The sequence below is a fragment of the Notolepis coatsorum genome (genome assembly GCF_963971535.1).
Source record: "Notolepis coatsorum genome assembly, chromosome: 13".
Lineage (NCBI taxonomy): Eukaryota > Metazoa > Chordata > Actinopteri > Aulopiformes > Paralepididae > Notolepis > Notolepis coatsorum.
The window spans coordinates 20,856,622-20,878,927 of NC_140177.1; the positions used below are offsets into that span (position 1 = coordinate 20,856,622).

The 22,306-nt window shown below is 43.1% G+C and overlaps 1 protein-coding gene across 1 annotated transcript in view; it reads left to right on the forward strand.

Annotated features, from left to right (window-relative positions):
- cacnb2b (calcium channel, voltage-dependent, beta 2b) overlaps positions 1-22,306 on the forward strand; it is a gene marked incomplete at both ends in the record, with an annotated part of 160,841 nt that overhangs the window by 123,862 nt on the left and 14,673 nt on the right. Inside the window, 4 exons of the mRNA XM_084327591.1 lie at positions 8,670-8,695; positions 9,458-9,538; positions 11,550-11,608; positions 16,775-16,884. Coding sequence (XP_084183717.1) covers positions 8,670-8,695; positions 9,458-9,538; positions 11,550-11,608; positions 16,775-16,884 — 276 coding nt within the window. The remainder of the gene's footprint in view (positions 1-8,669; positions 8,696-9,457; positions 9,539-11,549; positions 11,609-16,774; positions 16,885-22,306) is intronic.

The window sequence follows — 22,306 nt, forward strand, 5'->3', positions numbered from 1 at the left end:
CAAATCCCAAGATTTCTCAGGTTTAGATCTTAGATTTTTTTTTTCTATTCAAAACAGTCACACGGACCTTGGTGACTCATCTGAGTACTTGAAATTGCAATGAAAATTGAATCCCGTGTAAGATTCTGATCAAACTGGCCAGTATCACGTCTTCGTCTGTTTGGCCCTCCATCCAATTCCTCTGCGTTGTGTACTTTTAATGGTCCTGACGTCTCCGATACTGGTAGATAAGATCCTTATCTCCCCCCGTTAGTGCAATCCATAAACCATAATAATTCAAATCCGTAAGAATTCGACACTTCGACACAGTGAAATACCTTATGAGGAGAAGCGTTGTTTTATTGCTATAAACAGAACCTCATAATCAGATGTTATCAGATGTTATCAAATTGTATCGTCCTTGAAGAGTCTATTCTAATGATCTTTCGTGTGTTCGTCTATCGTCCTTTTGTGATTCAGTCCAATAGTGTTCAGGCCTGTTCGTTAGCCTAACCCTCCTCGCGTTAGCCGAAGCTACTGATGTCGTGGGATTCTCCCTCCCCCCCCCCTCCGTGGTGGAGGAGGAAGAGTCTCTCCTGGTTCCTTCCCTCTTAGTCTCAGTCAGATTCTAGTCTGCTCAACACCCGGAAACACCGTTCGACTTATAGATGTTCGTCGTCGCAACGACGGCCCCGCCTTCTGGTTGTCATGCGACGTGTTGTCATGACAACTGCATAACCTTTAACACTAATAAACTCACGTTTCATTAAGATGAACCTCTCTCCCTCCTGCCCTGGCAGACCGTACACTCTTATCTGTGTTCTTCCAAGGAATGCAAAACAAAACACCCTCGCTGGCAGTGTATTCAATCCACTGGTCACCGTTCTATCACCGTCTCCTGCTTCCATGCACATTTCGATATACCATTTTAGCTGTGGTCATCTCTCCCCAATCTATACATCACATACATTGAAAAAGCACCGTTTTCTCTCATTCCCCCCTTTGATTCCCAATCAACTTTCAGAATCAACAGACTACTTGGTTTTTCAATTAATTATACCCAAAAATAGACTCATAACAATTAGGGCCCCGCCGTCTGCTGTTTTTCCTCGTTTTCCATTACCTGCATCACACCCAAACCAGAAAGGATAAACAACGGTCATGGAGGAGAGAGAGAGAGAGACAGAGAAAAACACAGATTGCAACTTTTCAAACGACACACCTAAACCCTTCGGCCCCCCTATTCGGTACCCCACGTCCAAATCAGAGCGCTCCCTTCCCTCTCTTACAGTACACCTCCCATCTCGGGCCGGTCCCGTCTTCTAGGGCAAGGGCCCCTTTCAGTGACGGCTCCTTTCCTGAGCTGGTCCCCCTCCCAGGGCACGGTCCCCTAGGCAAAAGTGTCTCCCCTGGTCTGCTCCTGCTCAGTGTCTCTGGCTGTCCTCTCCACATCTGCTCCTCCACTGCCGCCGTCTCCTCCCTCTCGTCGTGGATCATCTGTGGACCAGGCTGCGGTGCCTGGCCCCTGCGGCTTCCTCCTCCTCCAGTCTGTCTCCTGGCCATCTCCATCGCTGTCTGTGTCATTCCCCCCTTGAAAGCAGAAACACAACACCGGCAGTCGTCTGTCCATTCGACTTCCCTTGTTTTGCTATTAGTCTACCATGGCTTTGGGCCTGCAGCTCGTTCTCTATATATTTTCTTCCTCTGCAAGCCCCTATTTGTTCTCTATTAGTCCCCCACCTTCTCAACACCCATATCTAATCCTACAGGGCTGTTCCCTGTTTTGTTGTCTTCCGGCGTGACACCAGCAGCTAAACGATACCCACTCGGCGCTCTACGTTTGTCCCACGGGTGACCCCCAGCGCGCGCCAGTTCTTTCTGGTGACGTGTCCCCTCAAGACTCTGCCTATTTATTAGGTGTGAGGAGGCCCCACTGGAATTCAAACTCCCTCTTTAATTCCATAATTAACCCATTATAATAACTGCACCATCTTTCTGTGCAATTCTTATTTAATCCATTGTATAATTAAACTCTATATCTAATATTATTATTATAATAATAATCCACTCTCTGTGCTGAATATTCCCCTATGGGTAATGAAAACTCCCCAGCACTACCCCCCCTCCACCACTAGGTGGCGACCAGTGATGCCGGTAACGCGTTACTAAGTAACGCGTTATTGTAATCTGATTACTTTCCCCCGAAAATAGTAATCTAACGCGTTAATCTTTAAAAGCCAGTAATCTGATTGCAGTTACTTGTCCAAGTGGCTGTGCATTACTATTTCGTTACTATCTCATCATAAATTCATAATGCAGGCGGAATGCAGTATTTTATTTCGTTTTCGACAGTCAAAAATACATTTTGAGCTGTTTTTCTTATTATTATTATGGAGTGACGTGGTGTGGCAGTGAAAGGGTTACACAAGAATGTGTCCCCGCGGCGTGACTGGACTCTCTGTCTGTGAGTGACTCTGCTTTGGCCCAATCACATTCCCCATCCACAGTCTGCGAATCAGAGGCAGAGTAGGGCGGGTCTTCACAGCACGTCATGTGACATATGCGCCAATCGTGTGACAGCAGGGCTCCGTTGTTATGTTCGTCTGATAATTCATTTACAAAACGCTTGTCTAAACGAAGTGAAACCGCAAGAAGACTTTTGCGGTTTCTGTTCAGACTTCCACCCCAAAACGCTCGTTTAAACGTAGCCTCAGTCAAAATACTGTCTACCGCTAAAAACAGCACATCCAATTGCATTGAAAGCATCTGGAATCACAACACTAGCCGACGCTTCGACTATGAATTGAAAATGGGGGACCCTGATGTAAACAAGACAAACGTCTTTCTCTGGTCTGCATCCCCTTAACAATTGTGTGTATTGAGCCGTACTGTATATTGTACCCATTCTGCAATCTGTTAAATAAAGTTTTCATTCATTCATTCATTCAGGTACAGGAGGACTTTCCCTATTGATGAATGAATGAATGAATGAAAACTTTATTTAACAGATTGCAGAATGGGTACAATACAGTACGGCTCAATACATACAATTGTTAAGGGGATGCAGACCTGAGAAAGACGTTTGTCTTGTTTCCATCAGGGTCCCCCATTTTCAATTCATATAGACATTTATGACATACACAACATACATGACATTTATGGCATAGGGACATATAGGTATTTAGTACTGATACATTTGTGACATAGGCGGTATTCAAATATACAGTACTGTTACCCCTAGATCCTGACAGAGTATATACATATGATGGGGAGGGGACTGTACATTAGGAGGGGGTGGGTGGGTGGGAGGGAAATATACATACGGCGGGGAGGGAATATATACATGCGGTGGGGAGGAGACTGTCTATTAGGAGGTGGTGGGGGTTTTGGGCATTTATGGTGGCCAGTTTCGAATTGCAGCCTCCCGTAGGTGCTCTTTAAGGGCGGTTTTGAATGTGGGCAGGGATTCACATTCCTTTACAGCTTTGGGTAGGGCGTTCCACATTGTTGTGGCATAATTGCGAAACGTGTTTAGTCCCTTAATGTATATTTGATGGTGGCAGAGCAAAAGCTCTTATTTGCCAGATTTACAGTTAATTTACATGTTAAAGAGAGACTGATTGTATGTTTATAGAGAGACATTTATAAAAACAATTTAATAGTTACAGTTGATATAATTGAATAGTTCAGCCTGCATTTGTTAGATGTGAATAGATACACTGGTTTTGTACAACCACTGGCTGGCTGCTCTAATGCTGTGAGCATCATAGACTGTTGCTTTACCATACTTGATGGTACAGAAGCTGAAGCACTAGTTTAACAATTTACGTTATGTGCAGAGAAACAAGTTAAAAACAATTTATGCACTTTCAATAAAGCGTTTAAAAAAACTGTTGGGGGAACGACGACGACTTCGTAACCTAGTTACTTTCAAAGTAACTAAGTTACTCTGATAATCAAGTAATCAGTAAAGTAACTTGGATTACTTTTTAAAGGAGTAATCAGTAATCAGTAATCGGATTACTTTTACAAGTAATCTGTGGCATCACTGGTGGCGACCTACTCCTCTATGGTGGTTTAGTTGACGTGTCACTTCCTGATTCTAAACCCCTCGTGGCTCTGCGGCCATTTTGACTCGCTCATAATGGCTACTCTCTCAACAAATGAACGCTGCCCTTCCTTCCAAGGCCTAAAAACACAGCTGTTTTTCCTCTCTTTCCTATCCATTATCAGGGGACGCTTTCTCAGACTAATACTCTTGCCTGATCGGACATAATACACACTGGTACAATCTCCTTTCGACTTTCCTTCTGTTATGAAAACAGTCCCGCCATAAAAATTTTTCGATCTGATTCAAGCGCCCCCCCCCCCCCCCCCCCCCCCCTTTCCTCATCTCGCATTTACCCTCCTTAAACCAAAACTGTGCAGCCTGCCTCGTTTGCTTTTCATTCTCTGTAGATAACACCCTCGATTTTCACCATGGCTCTCTGCTCATATTATTACAGCTGGCATTCTCTCTGTCGAACTAGAAATGTTTACGTTTACGGATTCACTATCTGTTCGTTTTTATTTGGCTTAAAAGATCAAAACAACCGTGTGCACAGTGAACTCACATTTTTGATCGGAGCGCTGTTTCCCCTACAGCGCTGGTTCGCCTCATGACCGCTCGACTCGACGCTCTCTCCCAGGGCTGGCCGGCCTTGCTTCGATCATGATTCTCCCACACATTGATGACTGTTGTCCACTGTCGCCCCATTATTGAAAAAGTCTTTATCCGTTGTTCTTATCTCTTGCAAATCCGGCTGTCATCAACAACCAACTGTTCCCGTTGTTTTAATCTCTTGCAAATCCGGGTCACGGCACCAACTGTAAGATTCTGATCAAACTGGCCAGTATCACGTCTTCGTCTGTTTGGCCCTCCATCCAATTCCTCTGCGTTGTGTACTTTTAATGGTCCTGACGTCTCCGATACTGGTAGATAAGATCCTTATCTCCCCCCGTTAGTGCAATCCATAAACCATAATAATTCAAATCCGTAAGAATTCGACACTTCGACACCGTGAAATACCTTATGAGGAGAAGCGTTGTTTTATTGCTATAAACAGAACCTCATAATCAGATGTTATCAGATGTTATCAAATTGTATCGTCCTTGAAGAGTCTATTCTAATGATCTTTCGGTGTGTTCGTCTATCGTCCTTTTGTGATTCAGTCCAATAGTGTTCAGGCCTGTTCGTTAGCCTAACCCTCCTCGCGTTAGCCGAAGCTACTGATGTCGTGGCATTCTCCCTCCCCCCCCTCCGTGGTGGAGGAGGAAGAGTCTCTCCTGGTTCCTTCCCTCTTAGTCTCAGTCAGATTCTAGTCTGCTCAACACCCGGAAACACCGTTCGACTTATAGATGTTCGTCGTCGCAACGACGGCCCCGCCTTCTGGTTGTCATGCGACGTGTTGTCATGACAACTGCATAACCTTTAACACTAATAAACTCACGTTTCATTAAGATGAACCTCTCTCCCTCCTGCCCTGGCAGACCGTACACTCTTATCTGTGTTCTTCCAAGGAATGCAAAACAAAACACCCTCGCTGGCAGTGTATTCAATCCACTGGTCACCGTTCTATCACCGTCTCCTGCTTCCATGCACATTTCGATATACCATTTTAGCTGTGGTCATCTCTCCCCAATCTATACATCACATACATTGAAAAAGCACCGTTTTCTCTCACCCGCCAGGTGGCAGTATCACCTACCTTATGAACATGCATATGAGCCAGCTTAGTGTGGGTGGCCCCAGCCCCAAAACAACTAGGGACTCACTCTACTAGTAGGTTGCGAGCAGCTGTGAGCAGGACGACAATGAACTAGAGCCTAGAGCCTAGAGCGAACTATTGGATATTATGAAAAAGACAAAATGGATTATATGGATGATGATTATGGACGATAAGGTGCATTTCCTAACGTTATATGTATTGATCCTGTTCTGATTCAAGACACTTGGACTCGAAGTGAGAAATGGAGTACCTCTAAAACAAAGGTAACGTCTATTTTACATCTACTTTACCGAAACTCCATCATAAAACATGAGTTTGTATGATCGCAGCGTCGGAAAATGACCCCCCCCCCCGGTGATTTTGTGAATAAACATATGGTAGTGTATCTTTTGACAAAGGTAACGTCTATTTTACGTGTACTTTACCGAAACTCCATCGTAAAACATGTGTTTGTATGATCGCAGCGTCATACCCCCCCCCCCCCCGGCTTTGTGAAGAAACAAGGTCATGTGTTTACCTTTGACCTGGCAATAATATAGGTTTCAGGCGAGCAGCCGCAAGATTTGCACATACGCTGCACAAAATACACTTTATCTCACAATCTAGAAAACCAGCCTGGATTATTTTGAAACGGGGCAATGTTTAGCTTGGGATTGTACACGAACGAGGGTATGTAGAAACAAACAATTTTTTACATGTTGGAGTATAAATAGTGCCTGTCAAATGAGCCATACTATTGCTCCATAGCTATAATAATAGAATATACAATAGCTCCGCAAAGATCGTGAAATATCGTGAAAATTGTCAAAAATAACTGGCGCCAGGGAGTACAGATGGGAAAACAGCGTGGCAGTCAATGAGTTAAGGCGAGACAGTACCCCCGAAATCGCCTTTTTGCTCTCTTTTTTTTTACGATATTAAGATTTTGGTATATTTTGCTTACATGTCTTATTTCAAACTAGTGGCAATAAAATATCGAAAACACACAATTAGTTGTTTATTTTACTTCATTTTGTCTGATTGTCTCCATAGATCACAATTACAATACAAAACTTTGAGGTTGTTTTCTCAAAAACAAGTTTTATGCATTTTACTTACACACAAAGTCTTGGAACTCCATTTCCCTAGTACAGTACCTATACACACACCAAACGTTCCAAAATGTTTCCTATCCATATCCTGCTTCTAATTCCAAAAGGGTTTGTTGGACATGGTCGGTTAGCCTAGGCATTGTCCAACTAACACTTCTCCCGAAGGCTAACCGACACTGTCCGCTTCCATTCATTGTGCTAAGCTAGGCTAACATGCAGCCAGATAGCTTTTTACTGAACACACAGAGAGGAAACTGGTATCTATCTCATTGTCTCTCTCTGGAGAAGACTGTAAGCTAATTTCCCCAAATGTTGGTGTGTTCCTTTAAAGGAATAGCGCTTACCGTCTTCTCCAGAGTCAGACAAGAAGATAGATAGTAATTTCCTCACTGTGCGTTCAGTAGGAAGCTATCCAGCTGCAAGCTAGCCTAGCTTAGCACAAATGAATGGAAGCGGATATCTAGCTTAGCACAAATTAATGGAAACTGGTCCGTATCCGCTTCCGTTCATTTGTGATAAACTAGGCTAGCTGATCCGTATCCGCTTCCATTCATTTGTGCTAAGCTAGGCTAGCTTGCAGTTGGATAGATTTCTACTGAACGCACAGAGAGGAAAGTGGCGTCTATCTTGTCCTGCTGTGTGGCTACATGAGTAGAGCTCCGGACTCATGATCGGAAGATCACCGGTTAGAGCCCTGGTCAAGGCTGTTGTCGGAAAATTGTTTTGTTGTCCAGTAGGGAGCACACTGTCCTCTGGACTTGTCAGTAACAATGCCCCTGTTACAGTGATAGGGACACTGTACAACTGCGAGTGCCGTCCTTCGGATGAGACGCTAAACCGAGGTTCTTACTGGATTCAGTCGTTAAAGAACTCAGGGCGCCTATAGCAAAGAGTAGGGACTTTCCTGGCCAAATTCCCAATCGGGTCTCTGACATCAATGCCACCTAATCATCTCTTCCCCTTAATTGACTGATATCAATCCCGGTCTCCTGAGCCGTTCAGCCACTGTGTAGTGTGATGTATGTCGGGTGCCAGTGTATGGCAGCCATTGAGCCTGCATAGCCCAAGGTTGGGTGTAAAGTTGGTATCCCTGCACTGGCTCCCGGTACACTATAGAATTCACTTCAAAGTCCTCACTTTCACTTTCAGAGCACTCCACGGTCAGGCCCCTATCTACATCACTGAACTCATCCATCCCTACATCAACACCCGCTCACTCAGATCTGCCGATCAGCACCTCCTGGTGGTCCCCAGGTCCAGGCTGAAAACAAGGGGTGATTGAGCCTTCGAGGTGACAGCACCAAGGCTCTGGAACGCTCTCCCCCTGGACCTGCGAACTGCCCTCTCTGAAAACTCTTTTAAAAAACAACTAAAAACACATTTGTTCAGACAGGCCTTTGGTCACACATAGGCACTTTTTCTTGTCCTCACTGTTCCTATAGTTTTGTTTTTTAATTAGTGATTGATGATTTTATCCAAATTCTTTTATTATACTTTTATCTGGTTTCACTGTTTTTTAACTGCTGTCTGTTGTTGTTGTCATTTATTTCTGATTTTGTTTTGTTGTGTTTTTTATATAAGCTGTAGTGTAAAGCACCCTGTGCATTCGTGCTGTGAAGGGTGCTATATAAATAAGTCATTCATTCATTCATACCAGTGGTGGTGAAGGAGGCAATTTCCACTCACTCATTCATTCATCTTCTTGTCTGACTCTGGGGAAGACCGAAAGTGCATTTCCATGATCTTCCTTTAATAAGTAAAAATTATGTTTTTTCTGTACAATAAGATGATAAACACTAACATGATAACTACCCTCTCCCCTCACCAACAGCTAACCAGCAGGTGAAAAAGAAACCGGTAAGTGAAGAAACATGATCTGAATCAGGGTATCTGTGTGGTATTAAAAAGTATTAAATTCATCATTCTCAATTTAAGGCCTTAACATGTATTAAAATGTCAGATATTACATAGTAAACATTTCTCAAACCAGAAGTCTCAATTGTGCTGCTAGTTTCTCTACTTTTGTTTTCAAAAAGAAGACGTGGCTTGCCCGTTCGTCAACTTTCTGTTTTTCTACCTCTATTTTAACATTTGAAGTGGGAAATTGGGACACGTAATTGCTGGATCTTGATACATATTTGATCTGCAACACCTGCGTTAAACTGTAACCACCCCATTGTTGTGGTCTGAGCTGCTGGTTCTCTAGTGACATCTAGTGGCGTAATGTTGTCTCTAGCACCTTTAAGACTGATCTAAGCCTTAGAATGAAATCCTAGACCAGTCTAAATCAATATTTTGCAGGTACAACAGGTGCATTTAGCAACAGGTACATTTAGCAACAGGTGCATTTAGCAACAGGTACATTTAGACTACAAGTGCATTTAGCAACAGGTACATTTATTAACAGGTACATTTAGCACCAGGTAGGTCTACATTTAGACTACAGGTGCATTGCAACAGGTACATTTAGACTAAAGGTACATTCAGCAACAGCTGCTTTTAGCAACAGGGACATTTAGCAACAGGTACATTTAGCAACAGGTACATTTAGCAAGACTGACTAAAAGGTGGACAGTCGTCCTCAACCAGAGTTCCTCTTCTGTCCGTTGGGGTGTGTAGGGGGAGCAGACCGTCATGTATGATGTGGTTCCTACCATGCGTCCTGTGCTGCTGATGGGGCCGGCGTTGAAGGGCTTAGAGGTAAGTCAACCTCCACTCACATGGCCAGGGCTAGTTATTCCCAGGAGCATCCTCACTTTGAGATAATCTCTGACACAATGGAGTTCAGATGTGGATGGCGCTAAGCAGCTTTTGGGACATTTTGGGCCCAGACCGGTGTCACCTGTAAGTTTAAGTTTAAGTATATTTGCACATATAAATAAAGATACAATAAAAATAAGAACAAGTTAAAACCTTGTGCAGGAGAGGTTAGAAGCCAAAAATGGCATTTGAAGATACCTCCCCTTAAAATCAATATTCATACAGGAATAATAAGAATGATGGTCCTCATTCTCGAACGGACATACCTGAAAGTTACCAAGGAATTCCTTTGTAACTCGATTTACGAACTTCTTCGGCATTCTCGAACGGCTTCGTATTTTAAATTCGTTGTAGGATTTATGTATGATTTACGAACTCGAAAAGGCAGTCGTAAGTCGGACAGACCAGTGTGCGCCCGTGTTTTTAACAGCTTGATTTGGGAGAAGTCCTTGGGGATTGCGGTCACTTCGATTCTACAGACATCAACGGAATTAAATAATTATAATGATCATAAATACAACAATATTTGTATCATTAACAATTATGTTTTACATTATTTGAGAGCCAAGCCTACAGTCGTTCAGTATTGACACTACTAAATGAGATATCACACTAAGATTTCATGTTCTACAGTAGGATGTACTACTTTAATACCTAATAAAACAAGTCATTAGAATAATATAAGCCTACTTTGCTGGAACGATTAATTGTCCACGTATACAGTACGTGTGTGTGTGTGTATGTTTGTGTGTCTGTGTGTGTGTGTGCGCACACGCTGACCTGTCTCACCAAGCCGTTTATGCATGCGTTTATTTATTTCTAAGCAGTAGAAATAAATCAAACCAACAATAAATAATATCATAGAGAACAAGACGGTATATGGCATATTAATACAGTCTATTCCACTATACAGTAGCTCTATCCGCAGCAATTGGTTTTTGTTCGTATTTATTTTGTTTGCAGTGTGTGTGTCTAATGCTCACGATGCCTCATTGAGTCATGACTATAAATGCAAAACGTAATTGTTAATGATACAAATATTTATAAATATTTACTAATTGAGGTCCTTAAAACATGTTTTTTTAAATAATGATAATGTAGATTACGAAATTGTGAAGCTATGTATCCCCCACCCTGTACCCCCCCCCCCCCCCCCCCTTTGACACCCGAATTTCCCCAAGGGCATTAATAAAGGATCATCTTACAGTATCTTATCTTAGATGTTGACTGTAGTGATGGAAGTAGATACCTAGCGTTACCTAAACCAGTGGTTCTCAATCTGTTTGATGTCACAATAATAGATCACAAGGGACACCTAATCATTTTTATTCTAAATGTCATCTGGCCAAAGAACAACATTTATTTACTTTTATTTATTTAGGCTGATGATATGGGTTTTATTTGATTATTTTTAGGGATGTTCGATATTGGCTTTTTTACCATTATCCGATATACCAATATTGTCCAACTCTTAATTTCCGATACCGATATCAACCGATACCGATATATGCAGGGTTTCCCCCCCAAAAAAACTGAATCATTTCAGGTCATTAACATTACATATCTCTTGTCGTGGAATTAACACAACATTATGCATACTTTTGACAATAAATAAAATAATAATTTGTTCTTACTTGCTTGCCTGGGTAAATAAAGGTTAAATAAATGTAAAAAAAAGAAATTCAAAATTAAATTTCAAAAAAAAAAAAAACGATACCGATCATTTCCGATATTACATTATAATGCCAATATTGGTACGCCGATAATATCGGACATCCCTAATTATTTTCTTTTATTATATTATTATTCTTTCTTTGCATTTAAGCCAAATCTCAAGGCACACCAGTTAAGAACCACTCACCTAAACAAACATAAAGTAACACTGGTAATTCATGTATTGACTCTGAAAAGGGAGGCTTTATTATTAAATTATGTATTTTCTTTTTTTCAGGTTACAGATATGATGCAGAAAGCATTATTTGACTATTTAAAACATCGATTCGAAGGGAGGTGAGTTTGGATTCCACTGTTACTGTGTTATTGAAAGAAAATAGGGGTCTAAACCTTTAAGTAGACCTTAAAGACCCCACGTGTTGCCATGTACACCTACTACATCAAATGTATTGTCATCATACAGCAGGAGTACAGTATAACGAAAAGAAGTTTGGCATCCAGAGTGTAAATGTAACAGTAAAGTGCAACAGTAATATACAATGTACAGGTGATTAAACTGAGTATACAAAAAGCCTTCGACACCGTTAACCACGACATACTTTTATATAAACTGAAAGCTATGGGTTTTAACAGGTGGATTGAGTCATATCTGAGAGGCAGGAAACAAGTAGTGGAAATGAATGGTAGCATCTCCTCCTCACTCCAACAGACGTTCCGGGTGCCGCAAGGGAGTATTTTAGGACCACTTTTATTTATTTTATGTCAATGACATGAAAACTGCCTGTGAATGTAACTTGTTTGTATTTGCGGATGATGCTGCACTCATGGTCTCCCATCAGGACAAAAGAGAAGTTGAGAGGTCACTCCGTCTTGAGCTTGACAAGATCAGTCATTGGCTGGTTGAAAATAGGTTATCCCTCCACCTGGGTAAAACCGAAGCTATCCTTTTTGGCTCTGCCATTTGAGTTAAGAGGTCTCCTGGGTTCAAAGTAGTGGTAGGAGATACTGAGGTTACAGCTAAGGAGGAAGTCACGTACCTAGGATGTGTTTTGGACAACACCTTATCAGGGGTGAGCATGGCACAAAAGGTGGTCTCAAAGATCAACCAGAGAATTACATTTCTCGGCAGATTGTCCACCTACAGTATATTAGCAGGTCAGCCTTAGAAGTCTTGGCAGGGGCCCTGATTCAATGTCATTATGACTATGCATGCTCCTCCTGGTACACTGGCATCACAGTAGCACTGAAAGGTAGGCTACAGACAGCTCAGAACAAATTAGCTAGTTTAATTTTAAAACTCCAACCCAGGACTCACCTTTCACAAACACATTTTAACAGCCTCAAGTGGCTCAGGGTTGAGGAGAGGGTCTCTCAATTAAAACTCTGCATGGTACACAAGAGATACTTGGGAATACTGCCCCTCAGTAGGCCTACCATTATTTTAACAGGGTTAGGGATGTACACGGATACGCCACCAGGGGGAGCCCTACAGACCTCGTCCCAGTAAGATGCAACAGAGTAATAGGCCAAAACTCATTCCTGTATTCAGCAGCAGTACTATGAAATAGCCTACCAATGGAGTTGAAGTCCATAAGCTCCACTTTTAAATCATCTATAAAGAGGTGGATCATGAGTAGCATAAGCTGGGAGTAGATAACAAAGGGATTATATTATGTGTCTTTCCTTTTGTTCTTTTGTTGTTTGTTAAATGGAATACTACTGTATCAGGGGAGGAAATTAGGCCACTTTACTCGCCAAATGCGAGTATTTTTTACGTTTGGCGAGTGATTCATGAAGACCACTCGCCAGTCTGGCGAGTTGACAGTGCCACGAGAGCACTGCACAAGACCCGCGGACATATATAATGTTTAATAAAAGTTCCCGCAGTACTGGCCAACCCGCGGACATATATAATGATTAATAAAAGTTCCCGCAGTACTGGCCAACCCGCGGACATATATAATGTTTAATAAAAGTTCCCGCAGTACTGGCCAACCCGCGGACATATACTGTATAATGTTTAATAAAAGTTCCCGCAGTACTGGCCAACCCGCGGACATATATAATGTTTAATAAAAGTTCCCGCATTACTGGCCAACCCGCGGACATATATAATGTTTAATAAAAGTTCCCGCAGTACTGGCCAACCCGCGGACATATATAATGTTTAATAAAAGTTCCCGCAGTACTGGCCAACCCGTGGACATATATAATGTTTAATAAAAGTTCCTGCAGTACTGGCCAACCCGCGGAAATATAGAATGTTGAATAAAAGTCCCGTGGTACTGGCCATCAGTCAAGGAAGCACTCGCAAACAGATAACGTTAAACACAGAAGATGGAAAACAGACAGACTGAGCAACGGGGAACTGCATCCAACCCTAGTACAACTCTCGAGTCCAAGGCAAGGACACATTTAAATTACAGAGGTGTATGTTAGTCTATTGCGCACCGGACTACGACGTAAGGTTAGACATTTTATTTCATGCTCAAAAGCCCCTGGCTTGCACATCGCAGTCACGAAAGGGGCTAGCTCAACCAGTGCACAACAGCAGACCAACCCAACTGACGTTACCACAACACTTGATGGTACTTCACAGCACTGTCGTAAGGCCACCGTGCCGTCTTAAAGGCACAGTGAACACTCGGATGCATACACAACATTGACGTGGCTTGACAACCGAGGTTCAAAGTTAACTTGATTGACTGATTGAAAACTTTATTAACAGATTGCAGAATGGGTACAATACAGTACGGCTCAATACACACAATTGTTAAGGGGATGCAGACCAGAGAAAGACTTTCGTCATGTTTACATCAGGGTCCCCCATTTTCAATTCATCATAACATATGACATACACGACATACAGATAGACAGTACTGCTACATCTATACATTTCACATCTATCTATCTATACACTTCACAACATACTTCGGTTTTTTTCTTTCACTGCCCAACCCAGTCCAACCCAGCATCTTCACTGCCCAGTTCAGCCCAACCCAGTCCAGAATAGATCCCTCTTTCATGTTAATATGTGTTATGCTAATATTGTGAAGAATAGAGACTGTTATTAATGTTTTATGCTAATAAATATTTTAAAGAGTAGAGACACGGTGTGATTATTACTATGATTGAAAATCAATTTAGACGAAGACATACAAAGAAGTAATTATCACAATTAGCGATTTTTTTTGGCTGGTAAAAAATCTGTTTGTCTGGTAAAAAAAATCAGATACTCGCCAGTTGGCTGGTAAGCCAAAAAGTTAGTTTCCTCCCCTGTACTGTATGTATTAATAGTATTGAATAGTTGATCAATTGATTGTAAGTTGTCTGCAATATATAGTGCTAATCAGATAACATCAGATATCAGATAAGTATGTACACTACAGAGTATCTACAAGACACTGTGGTAATAAGTCGTACTGACCAGTAGCGTAACTAGTAAGAGTAGTTAAGGGATATCGGATATGTAAAGATATAGTAGTTAGTAGTCCAGAAATAGTATTTCCCCAGAAATTCCTATGGCTTAAAAAACTCCAGAGTACATAGCCTGAAGTCTTATGTAGTACATGTCCAAATTTCATTAAGATCTGTTCAGAAATGTCTAGTTTTCTCATAGACTTTAATTAATTCAGCGGTTTTTCTCGTCCTGTTTTCGCTCATAACCTTTCACCTAGATCCCTGATTTGTACATCCCCAGTTCATTGGAAAGCCACACTCATTGGCTACAACCCTGTCCAATCATTTTTGAGATCGCTAAATGATTGACGGAAAATGATTGACGGAACTAGAGCCCCAAGAGTCGGGAGTAGTATTTGCGCAATATCGTGTACTTTGCGCAAGCCTCAAATATCGGCATGTAACTCGAGAACTGCTGAACGGATTTTGTCACCTGAAAGGGCTATCGACAGGCAACAAATGGGGCTTTAATTCTATATATATATTGTATTAAAAAATATGCACACCCGAACCACTATATATATATATATATATATATATATATATATATATTATATATATATATATAATAGTGCTGCCCTATTCAGCATTTAGCCTTCTTTTGTAGCTATCCTTGTTTTCGGCTACTGGCTTAGTTTACACTTTATTTTATAAAGGCTGAGCCCTTTATGGTAGTGTTTTCTTTTGTTCTTTTGGAACTGTCCTTTGCACATAAACTCCCTTGGAGATTTATTGTTTTATGTTTTCAATATAAACACTGTTTTTAGGAGTTGCCTTTGTGGCTTATTAATTTTTTCTACAATACCTCTTTAACACTTTTCCCGCCAATCACGTCGTACGACGGGTTTCAAGTTCATGCGAATTCTGCCAATAACGGCGTACGACGTGTTTCAAGTTCATATTTCATATTTTCGTCATGGTATTCATATTTCACTCACAGAGTCTTGTCATCACATCACAACTCTGCAACGCTTCAATACTGCCACCTGGTGGCTGATCGGCGAGTTGCAACCGGAAGTGGATCTCTTGTGATCCCGGTGCGTCGGCCTATTCCGTCCGGCCACTCGTTTATCGTCGTGGGACTCAATACACAGACCGTGGATATGGATCCGTTGCCATAACTCAATAATCCATATGATTTGGGCGTATATTAGTATTATACAAACCGGAACTGGATCGCATCGATCCACATCACATAACTGGGATCTGTTTGCTCCACTCTCATCGCCCAACGGTACGAGGAGACTGACGTGAGTTTCAGCATTTATCTGTATCATTTTCGATAAAAAATGCTCTGATCTATATATCACCCATACTACATAAATCATTTAACGTCGGTCATGGAATTATAAACGACCACCCCCCCCCCCTCCGTTCACCCGTGGATGATCAGTCATAACGTTTAGGACCATGTACAGTTGACATTTTTAATATAACGTTGATCGGTATCAAACAGCATTTGATAATCTAATATATGCATTTATGTCTATATCTCACGTTCTAGGAAATACTGCAGAAAATGATAAAAACATATTTATACTCTAGACGGTATTTTCATATGAATGTGTGAATGAAAAAGTTAAACGTTCCTACATCCTTAACGATATATAATCGATGTTGAATGGGCCATAGTAATGTCAATTTAGCAATACAATTTAAAAAGTTATAGCCCTGCAAAGAAGGTGAACATCTCCATAGACTTACAGTACTGGCAGAGAATGGTTTAGGATGATCAAAGTGGTGGCAGAGAATGTGTTAATGAGTGTCACTCTGTTTTTCTGGACATTACTTATTCTCTTAAATACTCACTTTGAGGCTTCCACCTGTAAAGGTTGTTTTGTGTTGTTTATTTCCCCCCTTCTCCTAAAACGTCTGTGTAAGCAGTTAGTGGTTATTCGTTTCACGTATAACATTAAGAGTCCCTATTATCTGCTCATGACCCACACACACACCCACAGCCCTCACATCCTGACTGTGGTGGGGAGTTCCACCATTAGTGAGTGAGTAACCTAATGATTTCACTGACTCTCTCTTCTCTTCTAGGATCACTATCACACGGGTCACCGCTGACATCTCTCTGGCTAAACGCTCCATACTCAACAACCCAGGAAAGAAAGCCTTAATGGACCGCTCCAACACCCGCTCTAACCTAGGTAAGAGACTAAAGCTCCTCATAGAACTGTGAGAATAGACCTCTTTATAGACCTCTCTATAGACCTCTCGCTATAGACCTCTCCATAGACCTCTATAGACCTCTCACTATAGACCTCTCTATAGACCTCTCACTATAGACGTCTCCATAGACATCTCTATAGACCTCTCACTATAGACCTCTCACTATAGACCTATCACTATAGACCTCTCTCTATAGACCTCTCACTATAGACCTCTCTATAGACCTCTCACTATAGACCTCTCCATAGAGATCTCTATAGACCTCTCACTATAGACCTCTCACTATAGACCTCTCACTATAGACCTCTCACTATAGACCTCTGTCTATATACCTCTCTCTATAGACCTCTCACTATAGACCTCTCACTATAGACCTCTCACTATAGACCTCTCTCTATAGACTTCTCACTATAGACCTCTCTCTATAGACCTCTCACTATAGACCTCTCACTATACCTCTCACTATAGACCTCTCACTATAGACCTCTCACTATAGACCTCTGTCTATAGACCTCTCTCTATAGACCTCTCTCTATAGACCTCTCACTATATACCTCTCACTATAGACCTCTCACTATAGACCTCTCACTATAGACCTCTCTCTATAGACCTCTCACTATAGACCTCTCACTATAGACCTCTCACTATAGACCTCTGTCTATATACCTCTCTCTATAGACCTCTCTCTATAGACCTCTCACTATAGACCTCTCACTATAGACCTCTCACTATAGACCTCTCACTATAGACCTCTCACTTTAGACCTCTCACTATAGACCTCTCTCTATAGACTTCTCACTATAGACCTCTCTCTATAGACCTCTCACTATAGACCTCTCACTGTAGACCTCTTACTATAGACCTCTCACTATAGACCTCTCTCTATAGACCTCTCACTATAGACCTCTCACTGTAGACCTCTTACTATAGACCATGATAGACCTCTCTCTATAGACCTCTCACTGTAGACCTCTCACTGTAGACCTCTTACTATAGACCTCTCGCTATAGACCTCACTATAGACCTATCTATAGACCTCCACTATAGACCTCTCACTATATGCCTCTCACTATAGACATCTCACTATAGACCTCTCTATAGACCTCTCACTATAGACCTCTCACTATATACCTCTCTCTATAGACCTCTCACTATAGACAAATCGCTATAGACCTCTCACTATATACCTCTCACTATAGACCATGATAGACCTCTCTCTATAGACCTCTCACTATAGACCTCTCACTGTAGACCTCTCTCTATAGACATTTCACTATAGACCTCTCACTATAGACCTCTCTCTATAGACTTATCACTATAGACCTCTCTATATAGACCTCTCACTATAGACCTCTCTCTATAGACCTCTCACTATAGACCTCTCACTATAGACGTCTCACTATCGACCTCTCTCTATAGACCTCTCACTATAGACCTCTCACTATATACCTCTCACTATAGACCTCTCACTATAGACCTCTCTCTATAGACTTCTCACTATAGACCTCTCTCTATAGACCTCTCACTATAGACCTCTCACTATAGACCTCTCACTATAGACCTCTCACTATAGACCTCTAACTATAGACCTCTGTCTATAGACCTCTCTCTATAGACCTCTCTCTATAGACCTCTCACTATAGACCTCTCACTATAGACCTCTCACTATAGACCTCTCTCTATAGACCTCTCACTATATACCTCTCTCTATAGACTTCTCACTATAGACCTCTCTCTATAGACCACTCACTATAGACCTCTTACTATAGACCTCTCACTATAGACCTCTCTCTATAGACCTCTCACTATAGACCTCTCACTTTAGACCTCTCACTATAGACCTCTCTCTATAGACTTCTCACTATAGACCTCTCTCTATAGACCTCTCACTATAGACCTCTCACTGTAGACCTCTTACTATAGACCTCTCACTATAGACCTCTCTCTATAGACCTCTCACTATAGACCTCTCACTGTAGACCTCTTACTATAGACCATGATAGACCTCTCTCTATAGACCTCTCACTGTAGACCTCTCACTGTAGACCTCTTACTATAGACCTCTCGCTATAGACCTCACTATAGACCTATCTATAGACCTCCACTATAGACCTCTCACTATATGCCTCTCACTATAGACATCTCACTATAGACCTCTCTATAGACCTCTCACTATAGACCTCTCACTATATACCTCTCTCTATAGACCTCTCACTATAGACCTATCGCTATAGACCTCTCACTATATACCTCTCACTATAGACCATGATAGACCTCTCTCTATAGACCTCTCACTATAGACCTCTCACTGTAGACCTCTCTCTATAGACATTTCACTATAGACCTCTCACTATAGACCTCTCTCTATAGACTTATCACTATAGACCTCTCTATATAGACCTCTCACTATAGACCTCTCTCTATAGACCTCTCACTATAGACCTCTCACTATAGACGTCTCACTATCGACCTCTCTCTATAGACCTCTCACTATAGACCTCTCACTATATACCTCTCACTATAGACCTCTCACTATAGACCTCTCTCTATAGACTTCTCACTATAGACCTCTCTCTATAGACCTCTCACTATAGACCTCTCACTATAGACCTCTCACTATAGACCTCTCACTATAGACCTCTAACTATAGACCTCTGTCTATAGACCTCTCTCTATAGACCTCTCTCTATAGACCTCTCACTATAGACCTCTCACTATAGACCTCTCACTATAGACCTCTCTCTATAGACCTCTCACTATATACCTCTCTCTATAGACTTCTCACTATAGACCTCTCTCTATAGACCACTCACTATAGACCTCTTACTATAGACCTCACTATAGACCTGTCATTATAATTATACCTCTCTCTATAGACCCAGCATGTGGTAGTCTACACACCCTCCCCAGCCCGACAGTAGAGCAGCATGTGGTAGTCTACACCCTCCCCAGCCCGACAGTAGAGCAGCATGTGGTAGTCTACACCCTCCCTAGACTGACAGTAGAGCAGCATGTGGTAGTCTACACCCTCCCCAGCCCGACAGTAGAGCAGCATGTGATAGTCTACACCCTCCCCAGACTGACAGTAGGGCATCATGTGGTAGTCTACACCCTCCCCAGACTGACAGTAGAGCAGCATGTGGTAGTCTTCACCCTCCCCAGACTGACAGTAGAGCAGCATGTGGTAGTCTACACCCTCCCCAGCCCGACAGTAGAGCAGCATGTGGTAGTCTACACCCTCCCCAGACTGACAGTAGAGCAGCATGTGGTAGTCTTCACCCTCCCCAGACTGACCGTAGAGCAGCATGTGGTAGTCTACACCCTCCCCAGACTGACAGTAGGGCAGCATGTGGTAGTCTACACCCTCCACAGCCCGACAGTAGGGCAGCATGTGGTAGTCTACACCCTCCACAGACTGACAGTAGGGCAGCATGTGGTAGTCTACACCCTCCCCAGACTGACAGTAGAGCAGCATGTGGTAGTCTACACCCTCCCCAGACTGACAGTAGAGCAGCATGTGGTAGTCTTCACCCTCCCCAGACTGACAGTAGAGCAGCATGTGGTAGTCTACACCCTCCACAGCCCGACAGTAGGGCAGCATGTGGTAGTCTACACCCTCCACAGCCCGACAGTAGAGCAGCATGTGGTAGTCTACACCCTCCCCAGACTGACAGTAGGGCATCATGTGGTAGTCTACACCCTCCCCAGACTGACAGTAGAGCAGCATGTGGTAGTCTACACCCTCCACAGCCCGACAGTAGAGCAGCATGTGGTAGTCTACACCCTCCCCAGACTGACAGTAGGGCAGCATGTGGTAGTCTACACCCTCCACAGCCCGACAGTAGGGCAGCATGTGGTAGTCTACACCCTCCACAGACTGACAGTAGAGCAGCATGTGGTAGTCTACACCCTCCACAGCCCGACAGTAGAGCAGCATGTGGTAGTCTACACCCTCCACAGCCCGACAGTAGAGCAGCATGTGGTAGTCTACACCCTCCCCAAACCGACAGTAGGGCAGCATGTGGTAGTCTACACCCTCCACAGCCCGACAGTAGAGCAGCATGTGTTAGTCTACACCCTCCACAGCCCGACAGTAGAGCAGCATGTGGTAGTCTACACCCTCCACAGCCCGACAGTAGGGCAGCATGGGGTAGTCTTCACCCTCCACAGCCCGACAGTAGGGCAGCATGTGGTAGTCTTCACCCTCCCCAGCCCGACAGTAGAGCAGCATGTGGTAGTCTACACCCTCCACAGCCCGACAGTAGAGCAGCATGTGGTAGTCTACACCCTCCACAGCCTGACAGTAGGGCAGCATGTGGTAGTCTACACCCTCCCCAGACTGACAGTAGAGCAGCATGTGGTAGTCTACACCCTCCCCAGACTGACAGTAGAGCAGCATGTGGTAGTCTACACCCTCCCCAGACTGACAGTAGAGCAGCATGTGGTAGTCTACACCCTCCACAGCCCGACAGTAGAGCAGCATGTGGTAGTCTACACCCTCCACAGACCGACAGTAGAGCAGCATGTGGTAGTCTACACCCTCCACAGACCGACAGTAGAGCAGCATGTGGTAGTCTACACCCTCCACAGCCCGACAGTAGAGCAGCATGTGGTAGTCTTCACCCTCCACAGACCGACAGTAGAGCAGCATGTGGTAGTCTACACCCTCCCCAGCCCGACAGTAGAGCAGCATGTGGTAGTCTACACCCTCCACAGCCCGACAGTAGGGCAGCATGTGGTAGTCTACACCCTCCCCAAACCGACAGTAGAGCAGCATGTGGTAGTCTACACCCTCCACAGCCCGACAGTAGAGCAGCATGTGGTAGTCTTCACCCTCCACAACCCGACAGTAGGGCAGCATGTGGTAGTCTTCACCCTCCACAGCCCGACAGTAGGGCAGCATGTGGTAGTCTACACCCTCCCCAGACTGACAGTAGAGCAGCATGTGGTAGTCTTCACCCTCCCCAGACTGACAGTAGAGCAGTGCAATGACCAGGAAGGGAATTGCAGCACGACTAAATTAAGGGATGGGAGAAATTAGGAATGTCTGACCACTAAGTGTGTCTGACTCTTAAAACACTTTGATTGCCATCCTTATGCCCAGTCTGCCAGCGCTGTAACCCTATGGAGATGTTTACCTTCTTTGCAGGGCTATAACTTTTTAAATATTATAGCATATCGACATTACTATGGCCCATTCAACATCGGGTATCTATCGTTCCGGATGTGGGAACGTTATATCTTTTCATTCATACATTGTTGTGTTAATACCGTCGAGAATATAAGTATGTTTTTAAGGTTTTCTGCTGTAATTCCAAAAACGCGAGTTATAGGCCCTGAAGCATATGATAGCGTTTCTTTCCTATACACACTTGATATGTTGATCAGATGAATTGTTGT